We start from the raw sequence: 20959 nt of genomic DNA, 5'->3' as shown, positions 1-20959 counted from the left end.
TCTTTCTGTCCCTTTGTCCCCTGTGCTGATGCTGTAGAGCTGTTCACTGAGTGTTATAGCAGCGATGAGGAGTTGGCAGAACAGCTATTGGTCTATTCCTGCGAAGCCTGGGGCGGAAGCAATTGCTTGGAACTAGCTGTGGAAGCCAGGGATCAACAATTCATTGCCCAGCCCGGGGTCCAGGTAAAACAAAGAAACATTTAAGGGTGGGAGATAAATGGGGAGGGATGTAATAGGGGCTGAGGAGAATATGACTGGTGAGGTGCTGTGGAGTTAAGGAGAACTCCAATCAAGCATATCAACAAGTGCTTAGTACAGTTCTCTGCACACAATAAACAATAAATATGAATGATTGATCAACAGAAATGCCTTTTAAGCAGGCACTGCAAGAACCTGAATCTATATCAACAGTATTTTTAGCAACTACCTGACTCAATCCTTCACACTAGACACCTATATTAGTAACACATGACAGTAGAAGACCTGGTCTCTTAGAGTTAAATCTATGTAATGGATATAATATTATGTAATTGCTCAATATGCATTAAGCAAACAGCACATTTTTACAGTTTGGTACATTTTAAATGCTGCAGAAAAAACCTGGGATTTATTTTACATGCTAGGAGGTCATGTTTAAGGCAGTATGATTCCACATGGTAAAGCCCAATATTTATTTACTAGCTGGGATTTCTTTTTATTCTTTTCTAAGTAAATGTCACCCAAATTGGAAGTTTTAGTGAACTACAAGTGGTGGGTGGAAGGGTTAGATGAGTGAAAATATCTGGTTTTTTGTTTTGTTTTTTACAGGATTTGGGGGAGAGAGCAGTAGGGATTAAATTTAGCAGTCTTTACTTTCAACTGACCTGAGTTCATATCAAATAATCAATCAATGTTATTTATTGAGCCTTTACTATGTGCAGAGTACTCTACTAAGCACTTGGAAGAGTACAATACAACAAAGTTGGTGGATATGTCCCTACTCACCGACAAGTCTAGAGGGGGAGGCAGACTTCCATATAAATAAATAATAGAGGAGTACATAAATACTGTGGGGCTGGGGGTTGGGAAAAAATGTAGTCAATCAAATACTATTCAACCTGGTATAATCCAGTTTCTGTGGCAGTAAGAAAACTATGGAACCTAGGAATCAGTTTCTATAATTAGTTTTGGCATATCATAAAATGAGTTCATTACTGTGGTTTTTATGTTAATAGAAATAAGTGCGAGTGAATTTGGGGGAGGTGGGGAAGAGGGCTACTAGTTGTCATGTGTCTTGTTCTTCAGTGTGACTGGCAGGCTCTCCAGTTTGAATTTCCTTTTTGTACAGAATTTCCTTTCTAAGCAATGGTATGGAGAAATTTCACGAGACACAAAAAACTGGAAGATTATAATGTGCCTGTTCCTAGTGCCATTAATTGGATGTGGCTTCATCTCATTCAGGTAATGACCTATATTATCTTGAAGGGAATAACTGAAGACAAATATGTGAATGAAAAAGGTGTGTGTGTATGTCTGATAAATGAGCAATTATACAAAAAGAATGATGTCATCAGCACTGAAGCAATTCTCACTGAATCACAGCTAAGTGGGATGTGCGGCGAGAATGGATGACAACAAGATTCCCAAGTAGATATTCTAGGGTCTACTGAAAGAGAGCAGTTGCAAACTGGGAGCAGAACAAATACTTTAAAGATAGAGTGAAGCTCAGAAGCCTGGATGAGAGGTGGCATGCCAGTGGAATGATGGGATACCAGGGCAGCTGGCATGGCGTGGTGGATAGAGGATGGGGCCTGGGAGTCAGAAGATCTTGGTTTCTAATCCTGGCTCTGCCACTTGTCTGCTGTGTGATCTTGGGCAAGTCACTTCACTGTGCCTCAGTTACCGCATCTGTAAAATGAGGATTGAGATTGTGAGCCCTATGTGGGACAGGGACTGTGTCCAACCTGATAAACTTGAATCTACCCCAGCTCATGTACAGTGCCTGGCACATAGTAAGCACTTAACAAGTGCCAGTTATTGTTATTATTATTACAAGCCTGATGGGCAAAAGTTGGGAAATGGTTTGTTCTCCATGAGCAAAGACTTGTCAATATCCGGATACCAAGAGGCAGACTTGAAAACAGACTGGGGCCCTGCATAGGCCAAACCCTTTATATGGATTTACCTTTATGTGCAAGAGCAGTAGGATGGAGTGTTAATCATGCCTCAGTCTTTTCAGCCACAGTTACATACATAGATAAGATCTCACTGTCACACTCCCTCTCTGTCTTCGTGTATGCGGGTGTATGTGTTTTCTACATGTAGATGCCTGGAAAGGGTTTCAAATCTTGTAGTCACCAGGCTTCTGAGGGTTGATCAGGTTTACCAGGTAAAAAGATTCTTAGCTAGCTTCCAGATATTGGGCAGCTCTGTCTGAAATACTCCATTGAATCTGGAAAGGAAGCCCTTTCTGAGCGCTCAGACACGCTCCCTCCCTCTCTCTGACTCCAGCAGTGAGGGCTTGGTAGGAGGGCAGAATCCTGAGGACTGACAGTCACAGTGTGTTCCAGAACTAGAATGCACTCTCTGCCCTCATGGACTCTGGCTGTCAACTGACAGCGAATACGTGGTGGGGCACCAGCAATTTCTGGATCTGGCTGACAGCCCTGAGTTCCCAGAACAACATGGAACTAGGGATCTTGATTTCACATCTCCAGGAGCTGGGTTACTAGAGGGCAGGAATCAGGTGAGAGACACAGCTGCAATCTACCTCAGATAATGATTGGATGGATATAGAGAATGGATAGAGCATAGGCCTGGGAATCAGAAGGAGCTGGGTTCTTGTGCCACCTCCACCACTTGTCTGCTGTGTGACCATGGGCAAGTCACATCACTTCTCTGTGCCTGTTATCTCATCTGTAAAATGGGGAGTTAGACTGCGAGCTCAATGTGAGACATGGACTCTGTTCACCGGATTAGTTGGGATCTACCTTAGTGCTTAGTACAGTGCCTGGCAGATAGTAAGTGCTGAACAAATACCATTAAAATAAAAGGGAAAGAGCATGGAAATCGAAGGTCGCAAATCTGTGGTGAATACAGAGCTTCAGACTCCAGGTTGTTCCTTCTAGTGAATATTGGATAGTCCAATGCTTGACTGAGAGATTCATTTCAAGATAGAAGCTTTGAAACTTACTTATGAACTGAAGTCTTACTTAATTCAGTTTTCTTGTTTTCCCAGGAAAAAGCCCATTGACAAGACTAAAAAGGTCTTCTGGTATTATGTAGCCTTCTTCACCTCGCCTTTCGTGGTCTTTTCTTGGAATGTGGTCTTCTACATCGCTTTCCTTCTGCTTTTTGCCTATGTGCTCCTCATGGATTTTCACTCCGTGCCTCATACACCAGAACTGATACTCTACGTGCTGGTCTTCGTCCTGCTTTGTGATGAAGTGAGACAAGTAGGCAGCCAAGGGCAGCTAACCCTTTTTTTTCCCTAGGGGGCTTTTTCTTTAGGCAAAGACAACCAAAGCCTGCATCCTACACTCAGAAAGAATTTTCATTTGGAAAAAAACCATCCCAAACATTTCTCTGTGTCATTCCAAGTACACCAAAATGGAAGGCATCCCCTATCTAGGGTTATCATGCCGATAAAAGCTCCTAATACTGTCCCATTCACCCTTTGGGCTCTCCATAAATATTAATTGATATTGAATGATAAGTGATCTAATGGTGGTAATGGGTTTGGAAGAGAAAATATCTGTTGGATATAAATCCACTCATAATCAGGAGTACATCATATCATTACCAGGGAAAGTGCCATTATATGGGCGGAAGGGGGCAAGATGATTTTAAAATGAAGTTGAGAATTTAGGCCTGGTGAGATTATGATTTTATGTCATAGTGATCCCGAGGGATGCACTGATTTCTTATAAAACATTCATTGCATTTAACTGCAGAGACCTTTTTAGGTCTTTATTCAAATTGGTAACTCCGTTTTCTTGGAGCTCCCTTCCCAGTGCTGTTTAGAGCAAGTGGAAAGCCAAAATTCCAAATTCATATAATTGACACCAAAGAATCTTCTTAGGCCAGTGAATCTCAAAATTTCCTTCTCATGATCCCCACTGAGTCAGCCAGTCAGTTAATCGTATTTATTGAGCACTTACTGTGTGCAGAGCACTGTATGAAGCACTGGGAGAGAGTACAATATATAGTAGACACATTCCCTGCCCACAATGAATGCAGAATGGCTAGAGAAAGGGAGCTATTTGATAATATTGTAGGGCAATTGATCAATCAATCAGTAGCATTTATTGAGTGCTTACTGTGTGCAGAGCAGTAATATTCTTCCTTGAATCAGGCTAAATTCTGTGCTCTCTGCAATGTAAACATGGATCAGCTCCAGAGAGGTGGAACAACTGATAGCTGAGAATGGAAACTGAGACAATAAATAGTGTATTGTACTGTCCCATGTGCTTAGTTTAGTGCTCTGCACAGTGGATACACTGGAAGCACTCAATAAATACCTTTGATTGACTAACTGATACTTCTTTGTCCTGATATCTTCCACTGATAAGAAAGTACTTTATGGAGTTTGGTTAATACTCTGTATATAGATTAGGTGTATTTCTGCCTACAGGTGGGCATGGAATTTTAGGAAATGATTAGAAAATAATCCCAAAGGCAGAATTTGGGCACTATATAAATTTAAGGTTCAGCCACTTGAGGAATATGGCATACATAACTGTTTTCCTCATCTTAGGAAAGGCATAATGTATCTGGAGAAGATGAAAGATGGGAAGTCAAGAGGTTTAAGGATGTAGAAGGGTTTCCTTCCTAGGGTAGACTGAAAAGTTAGAATACCATTTTCCAAAGATGAAGGTTAAACAGGGATATGATTTAATTTGACAAAACCTTGAAGCTTGTGGGCTGAACAATCACAGCACTGTTCACCAAATCCCACAACACCTGAAATGAGGGGGCACCCACTGAAATTTTAAAGTGGTAGGTGAGAAACAAATGAAAGGAAATACTCTTTCAAACTGCAGGAGCTTAACATTTAAAATTCACATTCATGAGCAATTGTACAAGGACAAAAATATAGGGCAAAGAGGGGCTCCATGATGTGTTATGTTGTGATAATAATAATAGCAATGCTTGTTAAGTGCTTACTATGTGCCAAGCACTTTTCTAAGCACTGGGGTAGATACAAGTTAATCAGGTTGGATACAGTCCCTGTCCCACATGGGGCTCACACTTTGTCACCATTTTACAGATAAGGTAATTGAGGCTGAGAGAAGTTAAGTGAATTGCCCAAGGTCACAAGCAGACAAATGGCAGAATCTGGATTAGAACCCAGGTCCTTTTGACTCCCAGGCCAGTGCTCTATCCACCAAGTGCTTTCCACACAGGAGATGCTTAGTCAATATGATTGATTAGTGGTGGAAAATGGGACTAGAGAGGGAAAAATTAATGGTGTTAGATAATTTATCCCTATCCATTAAGATTAATTCCAGGGAATTGCACAATTGCACAATTGTTCTCTCAAGCATCTTATTTCCATGTTAGACAACAGAATTCCCGGGTGGCCAGATCATTTATCTGGCTCCAAAATGTCACTGCATATTTGTTTATTATCATATGCTTTACATCAATATTTAGTGAGCACCTTCTTGGTCACTAGAGTAATATAATGCACTTGGGAAATATGCACAAGAATAGTACACAGTTCATATGCTTGTGCATTTTATAATCTACTGGGGAGATGATTATAAAATATGGACCTAGAGGAAATAGAATATAATCAATAATGAATACACAAATACAAACATAAGGTGAATGAGGTGGGCAGAGAGGCTGAAGGGTTTTTTTATAGTAGACTGAGGGAATAAAAAATATCTCATATGAGGTCATTCTGGCATTTATTATGCACTCACTGTGTGCACTGTACTAAGTGGTTGGGAGAATACAGTCTCATAGAGTAGGTATTCATGATCAATCAGTCAATGGTATTTTTTGAGCACTTATTGTGGACAGAGCAGTATATTAAGCACTTGGGAGAGTAGAATATAGCAGTGTGAGTAGCTGTGTTACTTCCCACAAGAATCTTATAGACTACACATGGCTTTTTGAAATATCTAAAAAAAAAAAAAAAGAGAGAAACATAGGGCAGCAACAGTGAGGTGTGGCTAAAGGATTTCTGCTAATCCTTTATTTCAAATGATAGATCTCTATTTTAACATGTCATGTTTATCTGGGGAGAATTTTCTGCACTGTTTTTCTTCCTCTGCTTTTTGAGGTTCTAGAAAAAAGGCAATGCTAGGTTGACTTGGTAAAATCATATATCTCATATCATCTATCTTTCTGCCACTTTCTTGCTATGTGACTTTGAGCAAATCAATTCAGTTCTCTGTGCCTTAGTTCCTTCATCTGCAAATGGGGATTCAATACCTGTTCCCCCTCCTACTTAGATTGTGAGCCCCATGTCGGACACATGTCACATGTCATGGTCACAGGTCATGAGTTCGACTCCCGGCTCTGCCGCTTGTCAGCTGTGTGATTGTGGGCAAGTCACTTAACTTCTCTGTGCCTCAGTTACCTCATCTGTAAAATGGGGATTAACTGTGAGCCTCACGTGGGACAACCTGATTTCCCTGTATCTACCCCAGCGCTTAGAACAGTGCTCGGCACATAGTAAGCGCTTAACAAATACCAACATTAACATGACTATCTTGTATCTACAGTGCTTTGTACAGTGTTTGGCACATAAGTGCTTAACAAATATCACAATTATTATTACTATAATTGTCATATGGCAGAGGCATTCCATTTCTACTTTCTTGTCCCTTTTTCTTAACCATATTTAAGTGCTTAACTATGTGCCAGGCACTGTACTAAGTGCTGAGATAGATACAAGCAAATCAGGTTGGACCCAGTCCATGTCCCAAATGGGATTCACAATCTTAATCTCCATTTTACAGGTGAGGCAGCTGAGGCACAGAGAAGTTAGGTGACTTGCCCAAGGTCACACAGCAAATGGTAGAGCTGAGTTTAGAACCCAGGTCCTTCTGACTCCCAGACTGGTGTTCTGTCTACTAAGCCACGCTCCTTCCCCTCCTACCATCTCCATTCTTAAGTCTCTGGTAATTCACATCAGGGGGTAATACCAGTCCAAAATCTGAGAATCCCAATAAGGCTCATACTTACTTTTACGGTTAAATATTAATAGAAACAAACACTACTTTAATCAGAAATCTCTTTTTACCAGTTCCCAGAGCTTGACAAGAAGCAAGATGCTCCTTCTTTTGTCTGCCATTCATTTTCCCTGCCAAGTATCATTTAAATGAGTATTTTTTCACTTGAGATCCTTCTTTTGAGTTTCTTTTCTTGTTTTATTCGTGTGTGCCTGGCTGATTTGCCAAGAGCATTTTAAAGGCACAAAAAGAGCACCAGACAATTCCCAATTTGGCTACTTCAGGAAATAGTGAGAATTTGAGGCTGTAGGAGGGTCAGTAAACTCAGATGAGCAGACAGGAGGATTACACTACCTCTTTATCTCCGCAAGTTGCACATCACCCCCATACCATCTTGCTGCAGGCAGCTAGGCTCTATGGAAATCTCACTTTCTAATCTAGCAAAAAGGGCAAGAGCTCCATGATTTCATGGAAATGAAACCTAGAAACAGCTCAGCCTTTTGGAAAGTGCAGTCTGGGTGGCCAAGCATGAAGATGGTTATGATCGTTGGCCAGAATTACAGTCCACACAGCCTTTGGAAGTATTCCAAAGAGGTGTCCCTGGAAGGTTGCCAGTTAACATTAATTGAGCTCTTTACTGCCACCTGGAAGATCTAATTTGCCAGAGACTAGTCAGTGGGTGTTCATGTTGATTGTAGATGCCGTGAAGATTGCTAACATTTCACTGCAGAGAGAAATGTTGTATTGATGGTTCACTTTTGCCCCAACCCTTGGCTGCATTCTTAGGTGTCATGCTGGATGGCAGATAGGAGCGGAGGCATATGGGAAAAGCCAGAATGTTAATCTAACGTCCTTTTTTAGGCTCAAATCTGCATGAGCTATATTTCTGGAGAAGCAGCAAGGCCTAGTGGATAGAACATGGGTGTGGGAGTTAGAAGGACCTGGGTTTTGATTCAGCTCTGCCACTTTGCTGTATGAAGTCACTTCACTTCTCTGGGCCTCAGTTACAATCTTCATTGTAAAATGAAGATTAAGACTGTTAGTCCGATGTGGGACAGGGACTGTGTCCAACTTGATTACCTTGCAACTACCTCAGCACTTAGGGCAGTGCCTGGCACATAATAAGAGATTTACAAATACCATAAAAGAAAATCTAACTTTGGTGCCTTGGTAGCACTGTGAGAGTATTCACCACACTGGAGGGACTAACTCTTTTGGTGGTCATTAAACAAGGAGTCCTACCTTGAGACATGCTCCAAAGTCCCAGCTCTTAAATCCCTGCCAATATAGACCAAGAAGTGTGTTACTCATAACAGGAAATGAGGTTAGTGTCAGAAGGAGGGAGGAGCCAGGCTGCATCAGGAAGAAAGTTGTGGAATAGCCTTTGTTCTTCTTTTTCCATCTCCCCTTCATTTAATACAATGGAAAAGCATACAAGGGTATTTCTTCGGTGCTTGGAACAGTACCTGGCACATAGTAAGTACTTAATGTGCCATAATTATTATTATTAGAGGTATCATCTTTCCTGGAGATTTAAAAAAATAAGATAGATACCATCTGCCTTTTCTCCCAATAAGAGGGACCATAGTCAGGGTCGAAGAGTCTATTCACCATTTTTTCTGACACTGGCTCCAAAATACTGTAAGCTCGTTGATTAGACTGTAAGCCCATCAATGGGCAGGGATTGTCTCTATCTGTTGCTGAATTGTACATTCAAAGCGCTTAGTACAGTGCTCTGCACATAGTAAGTGCTCAATAAATACTATTGAATGAATGAATGAATACACCCAAAGGAATTAGTTGATGGAATGGAATCCAATGGAAATTCCACCTAAGGGTTTTAACTTTTTCTCATGATCCTGTCTTCCATGAACGTATTCAAATATTTTTCTAAACCAGTGCTATTTTCTACCAGTAACATCTGTCAGGGATATCAATTTTATATGGGCATAAACCCCCTGTCCACAAGGAGCTTTGCAAATTATAAATTCTTCTTAGGAGAGGTCTACTGATGACTAAAGATTGGAAAAACCTAATGAGAACAGTTGTCCATAGGCCAGCTAAAGCATTCAGTTGTTGCAGCTATTAAATTTAGCTTGGAGGTTATAGTTACCCTGATCACATAGGATTCACCAACTGTACATTGAGGAAAGATTTTGGAGGTAAGAAACTAGAGAAAACCACAGGAGTAGGAATAATGGCTTGAGAATAATAAAGTTCACTGAATGGGAGCAAAGGCCCTGTTCTCAGGGAACCAGCTCTATTATATTGTACTTTCCTAATCACTTAGTTCGGTACTCTGCACGAAGTTAAAGCTCAAAAAATCCAACGATTGATTAATTCTCCTGGAAGACATGTTAAGATTTAATCTGTTCTCATTTGGGTAGGGATCATGTCACCACTCTGTTGAAATGGACTCTCCCAAATGCTTAGAACAGTACTCTGCACAAAGTAAGCTCTCAATACCACTGATTGATTGAATTGAAAATCTTAAATACCGCAGACAGCAACTGAGGAGAAAACAACTGATTGAATTTATAAGACCCTTTGCTTTTTGGACTATGTTTTATGTCTAATTTGGAGTTGAACAGTTTCCTAGACAATAATGGAGCCTTGTATTTGTAATGAGCCGGGCATAATATACAGCCAAACAGAACAAGAAAGGGATGTTTCCCCAGAAAACACTCTTGTGATTCAGGTCACCTGACACAGGGAGGCACTGTCCCGCCTCCCAAGTGTAGATTTACACATTTCCACACTGCAAGAAATTTGCAATTGAACAATTCCCCAAATCAAACAATTTTACAGGTCCACAGCACTTTTAATTAACCTAGATGACAGAGCTGAATAGAAAGGAGATAGAAATTAATAATTTTAGATCATACTCTACCCTGATGCATTACTTCAATTGTTTTCCTAATGAACTCAAGCACCTCTAAACATTCACCTTTATGTGGATAACACCATTCATGACCAGGATTTCATGTAAAGTGGGTAAATCTGGAAAGGAAAAGTTCTTGTATACCTTGATGAACTGGACCTTCAGGTATTCAGAAATTTATGAAATATTGAAAAGATCTTTTTTGTTTGAATGGCTCTGATCTGAAACAGGAAGAATCCATCTTAAAGGCCTTTGGAACCACCTGCAAAATATGAAAACTTTCAGAACTCAATTTAATTAATAAAATCCTTAGCATTGGCATGGATTTCTTTTAGAAAGTGATGTGCATTTTGCATGGAAAGCAGTTAATTGCTTCAACTGGGTTGAAATGCACAATTAGTGATCTGCTGGTAGTTTTCAGATGAAAATGAAGGCTGCAACTTGGGAAACTCATCAATGGAAAGGCCTGGAAAAAAGGGTAATGTCTGGCCATGAAATGACCTAATCAAACAAATCCTTTACCAGTATAAGTATGAATGAGATGGAAAGGTACCCAAAGCATTCTATCAATGTAAAATCTAAGCTCCTTGAGAGCGGGTCAGGGGTTGTGACTACTAACTGTTGCATTCTCCTGCATGCTTAGTACACTTATTCATGCTGAACAGATTAAAGCACTCAACAAATACTATTGATTGATGGAAAAACAATGGTTCCAATGATGGTAGAAGTGATTGCTAATGAAATCTCCTTTAAAAATGAACACTATTCTCAGGGAGTCTTAATTGCAGATCTTGTAAAACTAACCAAAGATTCTAACCTGCCTGGGAATTTGATTCCTTCTGGATCTTGGAGTATGATTTAAGTCATTTTTTGCCCAGCTATGCTAACTAATTAATGTGAGTACAAAAAATGAAAAGGTGATTCTGTTATTAAGGTATCCAAAGTCATGGTTCATATCTCTCTTCCTAATGTCAAAACAGTCTGGAAATATTTTGCCTTGTAAAGCACACAACCAGTTGGAAGGGCTAAAAATCACATGCTGAAAATATTGATGACTGCTTATCATTTGCTGAGCTTTTTCTTTATCTTCTGACTGGTGATACATTCAATTATCATGATGATTTGTTATTAACTGAATTAAGAAATGCAAAAGAACAGAAATAAAATCAATGTATATTACCAGTTGATGTTTTCCAACTCCCTACTGTCTGCTTCTTATCCTTGCAGTGGTATATGAATGGAGCTAAATATTTTGCCGATCTCTGGAATGTTATGGATACTCTTGGAATTTTTTACTTCATAGCTGGGATTGTATTCAGGTGAGTAATCTCTGATTCTTTACTGAATTTCATGTTACTGAGTCTCCATTGAATATTTATGGAGTGGTCTGAACTAGTAATGAAATGTTCAGGTTTAGAATAGGCTGAGTTTTCCTTGAAGACCTAGTGGTCTTTTGTCATAAGATGTCAATTGCCAGGCAATCCAAATCACTCACTTTGCCCCTCCATTTTCTAGGACAGTTCCAAGAGCAACCACTTTCCTGGGGCTTCCAGTTTTCCTGTGATCCTGACTCTTGTATGGGCTGCATTAATACCCTTATTTTCCCAGGGCTAATGGATTTTGTGGAGACCCCACCAAGTAATCCATGATGTCATTGTATCCCACTTGGTTTGATGACAGGTGCTTTCTCCCTACTTTGACTTATTAGAGATCCTTGGCAGCCTGCCTTATCTCCACCCTGGCCCCCTGCCCTGTCATGGCACCCATTAACAACCACTAATCACCCTTTAATTAGTACCCTATCAATTAGATAGTTGATAGGACTATAAATTATTGCTAATGGAGCAATTAGCACGTTGACCTCTGGAGGAGTGGAGAAAGTTTGGTCCATCCAGTCATGCTTAAGGGTGGCTTTTGGAATGGTAGCAGCAACTTGCACCGCTGGGGATGACATTGTCTAGTATTTGGAGCCTCCCTTTAGCCCAGAGCTCCTGGACTTCAGCCCATGAGTCTCTTTGTTCATTCAGCACTCCTGGTGTGGGCCATGACAGAGATTCAAAATGGATGCCTTAAACTTCCTGCTCTGGATGTGACAGACACCCTGTTTCCTTCTCTAAAGGATCCTTAAGAAATGGTGTAGGAAAAGGAGAATCCTTAAAGAGTCAGCCTGTGGAAAGCTAAATCTTCCCAAGGCAGAAACATTATCCCATTTCCCTTGTCCAGTGTGAGCACTGACCCATGAATACATCCATATTTCCATACCAGTATACCTGAAGAGGGAGGAGGGGAGGGAGAAGAATGAAATGGGGGGGGGGGGGGCGAGAGAGAGAGAGAATGAGAATGTGAATGAATGTATGCATATATATATAAGCGCAAGCCCTAGGCCAGGCCTTTGGAATGGGAAGGAAGACAGTGCCTATTACCTGAATTAATCTAATCCTCCAAGATTTTCCAGTTGTATTTTTTAACTTGGAAGCTACACAAGCACTGCTATTATAAGGACAAATCAATGGTCCATCCAACCTAGGGTTCAGACTCCAAGGGTCTCAATAGGATGCTTGAAAGAACTCCTTGACATCTATACGCAGGTGCCTATTAATTGAAGTTGAATAAGTGTGGATTCGATTGAAAATTTCACTTCTTTCATTTTTGGCTGAATTGCTGAAATAATTTGGTTCTTCCTCAAGTCTTCTCATTTCCCTCATTCATTTTTCCTTTATATCCTCAGACTGCACTCTTCTGATAAAAGCTCTTTGTATTCTGGACGAGTCATTTTTTGCCTGGACTACATTATTTTCACTCTAAGGCTGATCCATATTTTCACAGTGAGCAGAAATTTAGGACCCAAGATCATTATGTTGCAAAGGATGGTAAGGGTTGATTGTGTTTGCTCTGGGGATAGTTCACAATTTTCTTGTTAGAGACCTTTTAAATAATAGAACAGATAGGGGTTGGTTTCATATATATATATATATATACACACATATATATATATACACACACACATATATATACATATATATATATACACATATATATACACACATGTATTTATGTGTCTCAGAATTGTTTTACCAATGAAAGTTTATCACAAGTAAACTAAGGTGAGTCATTTATTGTGCTCACTGTAGTTAGACATCACAATAACAATTCTAACAAATGACTAGCACCCCTGTAGGAGGTAAATAGTTCCACATAAGTCAAAAAGCCACAAGAAGTGAGAATCGAGTCAAAAATATTAGTTACCAACAACAGCCATCAACAGTGTCCACTTAGATTATTTTTATGTTATGGGTATGCTTCCTAGCATTCAGTTCTTTTTTCTCCATGCCTAACATTCCCCCTACTAATATTAATCTCACCTCCAATAATTTATTCACTTCTTGAACCCACTGAAATTTTTCGGTTGTGATCAGATCTCTTTGGCAAGTAAGAGGCAACCAAGTCCCATCTCCATAGATGAATGTGTGATTAGGTTATGAATATGATGCTGACTGTATTTTCATTTCTTTATTTCCCAGCTAATAGATGTCTTCTTCTTCCTCTTCCTCTTCGCGGTGTGGATGGTGGCATTTGGGGTGGCCAGGCAGGGCATCCTGCGGCATAATGAACAACGCTGGGAGTGGATATTCCGATCTGTGATCTATGAACCTTACCTGGCTATGTTCGGCCAATATCCCAGTGATGTCGATGGTAACTCGATAGAAAGAGTGGACAGGGTCTCCCATAGTTTTTGTGGGGATTTCAGGGTCATCCTTCTCTCATCTTCTGTTGAAAGAGAATGCAATTCCCTTCCTAGTGGTCTGAAAATATGATACAAGTGTCCCTTAGTAAAGCAGATAGTTTAAAAAAACCAAGTATCTTATTCTTACCTCTATCAGTGACAAAGATGTATCTGAAGCAAGAGACATCAGCAAATATTTGATGGATGTGGATTGGGATTACACTTTTACATTTTAATTTTATCCCACTGACTTAATTCTTTCAGTTTTGACCTAGATTTTAATTTTTTGTTTTTTAGGACTTGATCTAATTTGCATAAAGTTTTAAATCCCATAAAATATCCAACTCACCATAATCAATCAACCAATCAATCAGTGGTCTTCACTGAGTGCTTATTTTGTGCAGAGCACTGCACTAAACACTTGAAGAAAACAATATGACAGAGTTGGTAGATACGTTCCTTGACTAAAAAGAGTTTACAGGCTAGAGAGGAGATTACAGCCCAGACAGAGCTTACAGTCTAGAGAGTGTACAAAATCATATACAGAGTGGGAAAAATTTAAATGTGCTTGCTTGTGGTTTCATGCTGTTCTCTCCCAATGAAACTCCAGTTATAGAAAATTTCAGGTCTCCTCGCATTCAGCCTTGCAAGGTTTCACTGTGGTGCCCTTTTGTACAGATATTCATCTGTGCCTAATTCTGACCTGATTTCCTTTATATTGTGGTATTATTTATTTTTGGCATTTCTTAGAAGTAGGGAGGCACCCATCTGGATGTTATAGGCTGGTAAGCCTTTTATTTTGTAAGAAAGATTTGTGTCTCAGCAAATCTCCTTGGAGGGGAATATTTAGGTGTCAGTTTGACCAGAAAGCATGTTTAATCTGTTTGCTGTTTTCATTCATTCAATCATATTAAGCGCTTACTTTGTGCAAAGCCTTGCATTAAGCAGTTGGGAGAGTACAAATGAACAATAGTTTATGTTTTCTCTCTGATACTTTAAATAGGTAAAAGAATCTTTCTCAAATCATAAGGATCAAAAATACCCCTGTTCTATTTTTCTTCTAGATCCCTTTTTGACATTAAACAACAACATGCAAGTTATGCCCAAATTATAATTTTCCTTTGGGTCAACAGCTTGGGAGTTTTTAAAGGAAACGTTAAATGGAACTGATATTTATTATTCTATTCTGGATCTGCGGCACATAAAAATGCTCCAGATGCTTTTTCAAAACCAATTGCAAGCATCATTGAAAAAGACATATTATTGTTAATTTACTAAAAAACCCACTTTTTTAACAGGGTATCATAAATACCTGGCTACTTAAAGGCCTGGGGTCATAAACAAAGCAAGCATTTCTCTGCCTTCTGGGTAATGTCCTCATCTCCCAGGTGCAATTTTTCTAAGACTTTGCTCAGTTTCTTCCTCGATGTTTTTAGCACATTCCTCATTATGTTCAAATTGATGAGACACATCCTATTAGGAACAGCAACCCTCTGGCTTTCCACAGAAATGATTGCCTTATTTTTGTCTTGCGGTGTTCTCAGGCACAACTTATACATTTGACCACTGCACCTTCACTGGGAATGAATCCAAGCCTCTGTGTGTAGAGATAGATGAAGACAAACTACCCCGCTTCCCCCAGTGGATCACCATTCCCCTGGTCTGTATCTACATGCTCTCTACAAACATCCTGCTAGTGAACCTGTTGATTGCCATGTTTGGGTATGTACTGATTTCACCCACTCATCTGAGAGTCTCTAAACAAGGGTCCAGTTGTCTCAGTGGAACTTTGGGATCTTTAAGAGGACAATGTAATGTTCCTCTATAGACAATACATTTGAGCTATTAAATTGTAAGTTTCTCAAGGGATCAAATTTTCAACTTTAATTCTGCTTCCATATAACTATCCACCCCCACCCCCCACCCTCCCAAAAGGCCTGACCACATTGGAAATCCAATAACTGTTTGGCTGTGGTGGCTGGCTGAAGAAAAACACTCATCAATCTTCCCTAGATTTGATGTGCCCATTGTTTGAAATTTTAGCCCTATTTCACGGTAGCTGCGGGCTCATGAGTCCTAACAGCCGCCTATTTGCAGTTTCTGATAGTCCCATAATTTCAGCAAATACATTGGTTCAGTTCTTTCCACCTCCTCAGAATCCTTTTTTCTGGTCAATACTAACAGTAAATTCTAGGGCTTTTAAATCAGTTTGACTATCTCACTTTTCCAAATACTGAATTTAAATTAAGTTCAAAGGACAAAAACAGTAGAAACTTTTTCCTCCTGTTTATGTTTGTGCTTAATGAAGGTAAAGAATGGTTGAATTAATATTTCCTAAATATTCACCACAGAAAAGTTTCTCTATTAAAACAGTGTCTGTCTTCTAAAGGGTTCACAATGTTTTACTATGTAATAATGTTGTGCATTTGTATAGTACTTTTGTCTATCAAGGCATTTTCACATTTATTTGTCTTCACACCATATCTTTGAGGTTGGCAAAAGTATTATCATCTCTAATTGAAAAATTGGAAATTGAGAAATTCATGAGTTGCCCAAGGCCTCACAGCTGGCCAGTGGCAGACCTGGGACTCGATTCCAGGTACTCTGACTGCCAACTCCATCAAAAGAATAATAATAATTGTGAAATTTGCAAAGTGCTTACTATGTGCCAGACACTGTACTAAACACTGGGGTGGATACAAGCAAATCAGGTTGGACACATACTCTGTCCTACATGGACAGATAAGGTAACTGAGGCACAGAGGAGTTAAGTGACTTCTCAAGTTAAGGGTCGCACAATAGACAAGTGGCAGAGCCAGGATTGGAACCCAGGTCATTCTGACTCCCAGGCCTGTGCTCTGTCCACTAGACCATGCTGACTCTCTACTGTTTCCCCTACATAATGTCGCTCACATATATTAAAAAATGAAGTCATACCTGCTCTTTACAGTTAAAGGTAAACTTTAAACAGCTGGATGTAAATAGAAGCTATCATCCCAACATTTAGAACTTTGGAAAATTTGTGACTGTAGCACTAGGTTTGGGTCAGCCAGGATGGTGTGGAACCTGAAAATTGTTTCCACAACTATAATTTGCTGCCACTTTTGTGATTCCTCCTGTCATCGGTATTTGTGTTACCATATTATTTCCTTCCTCTCATGCCTTAAATTATTGTAGACTATGAGCCCTGCTATAATGTGAGCTCCTTGACGATAGGGATCCTGTTTACTTACTTTCTTATACTCTCTCAAGTGCTTAGTACAGTGCTCTGCACATAAAATGCTCAATAAGTGCTCAACCTCTGATCAATAGGTTGGGTTGGTGACTATATTTTGAATGATCATCCTTGTACATATTCTAAGTACTTAGTTCAGAACTCTACACAAATTAATATGCAAGCAAGTGCAATTCATAATTGTATAGCAATCACAATAATGTCTGTATTCCTGAAAAGTCATTTTTATGATGTTTATTCAGCATTTACTATGTGCCAGGCACTGTACTAAGCACTGAGATAGATTGATACAAGCTAGTCAGGGTGGACACAGTCCATGTTCCACATGAGTTCGCAGTTACAGATGAGGTAACTGAGGCCAGAGAAGTTGTGACTTGCCCAAGGTCACGTAGCAGACAAATTTTCATGACTAACTTTCCATCCCCCTCTTTGTGCATGGAAACAAAGATGTGAGCACTGTTGATGTATTTACCTCTTAGAGCCTCAACCTCTATTTTCATATCTGACTGTTGACTTCCCAATCTTCCTAAAGTTTCATTACTAGGGCAGCAGTTCTTCTTATCATCATGGGCCAGGTTGATCTGTCTGCTGCGCTGTATCTCAGCAGATATGTTGCTTTATCACATTGATTGAGATTCTGCTTCATTTTATCTTTGAGATTTTTTTCTGCTCTCTCTGCTTTCAAATATGTATCATTTTCCTGGTGGATTGGAAGAATATTCATACTGTTATCAGTTTCCATGTATCTCAAAGCATTCTGAAGCATGGTGGCATAGTAAAGTTTGAATAAGTCTTTATCTACCGCATACAACCTTGTTGCTCCCATGATGATGATGATAACAGTAGTAGTAGTAATAATATTTGTTAAGGACTTACTATGTGCCAAGCACTATTCTTAACACTGAGGTAAATACAAGATAATCAGACTGAACACACTTCTTGCCCCATATAGGATTCACAGCGTAAGTAGGAGGGCATAGGGTTTAATCCCCATTTTACTGATGAGGACATTGAGGAACAGAGAAGTTAAGGGATTTGCCCAAAGCCACACAGGAAATAAATAGAAAAGCAGGGATTAGAGCCCTGTTTTTCGATTCTCTGCTTCCCAGTGATAATAGGAAAAGTCTAGGAAGGGCATTTTTAACTTCGACAAGGCAAGCCATATTGTTGCAAAATATGCAAAGGCTCTTGTCTGAACTTCCCAATCACTCATTACCACAAGCAAGTTTATCGAAGATGTTAAATCCACTTTTAAGATCTACACAAACAGTATTATATACAGTTAATATGATCGACTTCTTCTATATTGATATACTATTCTGGAGCTACATATTAACAAGAACCTTTCTATAGTGTTTCCAACATTAGATCCTAAAAGGACCGGGAACAGATAGATGTCAAAATAAGGCAGTCCCTTAAATGCCCCTTGGCACTGCTTATTCCTGCGGTCATCAGGGTCTCTGGTCCTGCTACTCTGCTATGGCTTGGAAATCTTCCCTTGATTTTTAGTCATTTAATTGTTTAGCCAGACAAAACAACACTCTTATTAATTCCAAACTCAGTGTTAACTGGGGAATTTTAAAGCATCAACTGCGGTTCTTTCTAGATGGCATTTAATAATAAAAGCGAATGAATGTGAGGGCCTGAAATGGCTGCACATTAATATTATTGATCATGTGCTCTGTGTGGTAGAGCAAAAGCGTGCAATGAAGGGAGAGTTCAATTCGTGTACAGAAATGGACTCAGAGCACAGCTTTACTAAAAGACTGTGTCAGCAGCAGCTAAAGCAAGCACTAATCAGACAATTACATGGCATGGGCACTAGGACAGAAGGCCTCACATGAAGCTCCATAACTTCAGCGCATTCAATCAATCAATCAATCAATTGTATTTATTGAGCACTTACTGTGTGCAGAACACTGTACTAAGCACGTGGGAGAGGACAACACAACAATATAACAGACACATTCCCAGCCCACAATGAGTTTATAGTAGAGGCATTCCCTATTTCAGAAGGAATTCATGTTTTTCCCACAAGCTCACCCAAACCAATCAAGACAGAATGGCCGAAATTGCATTAAAAATAGTAGGTGGGAACACAGGATTCATATTTACCATCAAAGGAAATGATTACCATGTGACCTTAGGCACTGAACTTTACTTGTTTGGTCTCTCCTTTGCATGATGGGGTGAGAGAAACCTGATTATTATTATTATTAATAATAATTATTACGGTATTTGTTAAGCACTTACTATGTGCCAGGCACTGTACTTAGCTCTGGGGTGGGTACAAGCAAATTGGGTTGGACAAAGTCCCTGTCCCCTGTGGGGCTCACACTCTCAATCCCCTTTTTATGGATGAGGTAACTGAGGCACAGAGAAGTGAAGTGACTTGCCCAAGGTCACACAGCAGAGAAGTGGCAGAGCTGGAATTAGAACCCATGACCTTCTGACTCCCAGGCCCATGCTGGGATTCCTTCCCTCACCCTGACTGCCAACTGTCCCAAATTCTGACCATCCTTAACCCTTTCCCTCCCTTGATCCCAGCAACCCCCAATCCTGGGGTGAGGAGTAGAGAACTTGGAGAAGGAATGCAGTCAAGGATGGGCAAGGAACAGGGAGTTGGAAAAAGTAGCATGGGCTAGTGGATAGAGCCCAGGCCCGGAAGTCAGAAGGACCTGGATTCTAATCCCGGCTCTGCCATTTATCTACTGTGTGACCTTGGGCACGTCACTTAACTTCTCTGAACCTCAGTAACCTCATCTGTAAAATGGGGATTAAGGATTGATATTAAAGTGAAAAGCTGGGTGTACTACTAAATCAGACAGGTATATAAACAGGGGGTTAAGGTGTGTTTGAACAATAGGTGTGATTACACCACCTATTTGATTGTCCTCCATCCAGTTGTGTGTCTGTGTCTGGCTGGCTGCTACTTGCTAGCTCACTGTCATATAGTTCTCTTCATTTTACAAACCAAATAACAAGAATATATTCTGCCTCCACCCTTTCATCACCCTCTATAGGCATAAATTCTGCCCTCAAAGGTCAGCTAAACAGAGAACAGGATACAGATATTTAAGTCTAGAGTGGATTGCCAGTTTCTGACTAAAGGATTTAACTATTTACCTTGGTATATACACTAAAGGGCAATGTTTTATATCCATTTCCAGAAATCAAAAGACTTCTAAAGGAAGTGTTTTGAAATAAAGGGTATTTCATACAGTCAGAAAACTTAATATCTGGATAGCTGTGAGCCCGTCACTGGTCAGGGATTGTCTCTATCTGTTGCCAAATTGTACCTTCCAAGTGCTTAGTACAGTGCTCTGCGCATAGTAAGCACTCAATAAATACTATTGAATGAATGAATGGCTATGTTGTAACTCGGCACCTCTGAAAAGCACAGTGGCACAACACGTTGTCAAATTTACTGACACCAACTCCTCCTTCCCTTTGTACTTTTAAATATAATCTATCATTGTTATTGTTTTTTTTCCAAAAATGAGTATTGATGATCTCTCAGATACCTAAAGCTTCTGTTTTGTGATTTTCATTTATAGTTATACCGTGGGAACTGTGCAAGAAAATAATGACCAAGTGTGGAAATTCCAAAGGTATTTTCTGATCCAGGAATACTGCAGTCGGTTGAATATTCCATTTCCCTTTGTGGTTTTTGCTTACTTCTACATGGTGGTGAAAAAACTTTTCAAGTGTTGCTGCAAGACAGATCACAAAGAGCCATCTGCATGTTGTAAGTATACATATGTGTCTATCGGTCTTTTAGTATTGATGGAGGACACGATTAACGGGTCAATCTTCCCACTGTAAAAATCCCACCAACTCCCAGAAATGATTCCTGACATGGTGCTCACCTTGTGGATTTCAGTAGTTGGAAGGAATTTTCGTAAGATTCTTCTTCTCAACCCTCTCACTCAAACACTTATTTACTCTTACAC

The 20959-nt window shown here is 39.9% G+C and overlaps 1 protein-coding gene across 1 annotated transcript in view; it reads left to right on the top strand.

Annotated features, from left to right (window-relative positions):
• TRPM8 (transient receptor potential cation channel subfamily M member 8) overlaps positions 1 to 20959 on the top strand; it is a 70902-nt gene that overhangs the window by 37692 nt on the left and 12251 nt on the right. The window contains exons 14-21 of the mRNA XM_016227669.3: positions 38 to 183; positions 1328 to 1440; positions 3218 to 3434; positions 11275 to 11366; positions 12776 to 12917; positions 13569 to 13740; positions 15316 to 15493; positions 20564 to 20754. Coding sequence (XP_016083155.1) covers positions 38 to 183; positions 1328 to 1440; positions 3218 to 3434; positions 11275 to 11366; positions 12776 to 12917; positions 13569 to 13740; positions 15316 to 15493; positions 20564 to 20754 — 1251 coding nt within the window. The remainder of the gene's footprint in view (positions 1 to 37; positions 184 to 1327; positions 1441 to 3217; positions 3435 to 11274; positions 11367 to 12775; positions 12918 to 13568; positions 13741 to 15315; positions 15494 to 20563; positions 20755 to 20959) is intronic.

Source organism: Ornithorhynchus anatinus, chromosome 7 (genome assembly GCF_004115215.2).
Source record: "Ornithorhynchus anatinus isolate Pmale09 chromosome 7, mOrnAna1.pri.v4, whole genome shotgun sequence".
NCBI classification, from domain to species: Eukaryota; Metazoa; Chordata; class Mammalia; order Monotremata; family Ornithorhynchidae; genus Ornithorhynchus; species Ornithorhynchus anatinus.
This window is presented reverse-complemented; position numbering and strand designations above follow the sequence as displayed.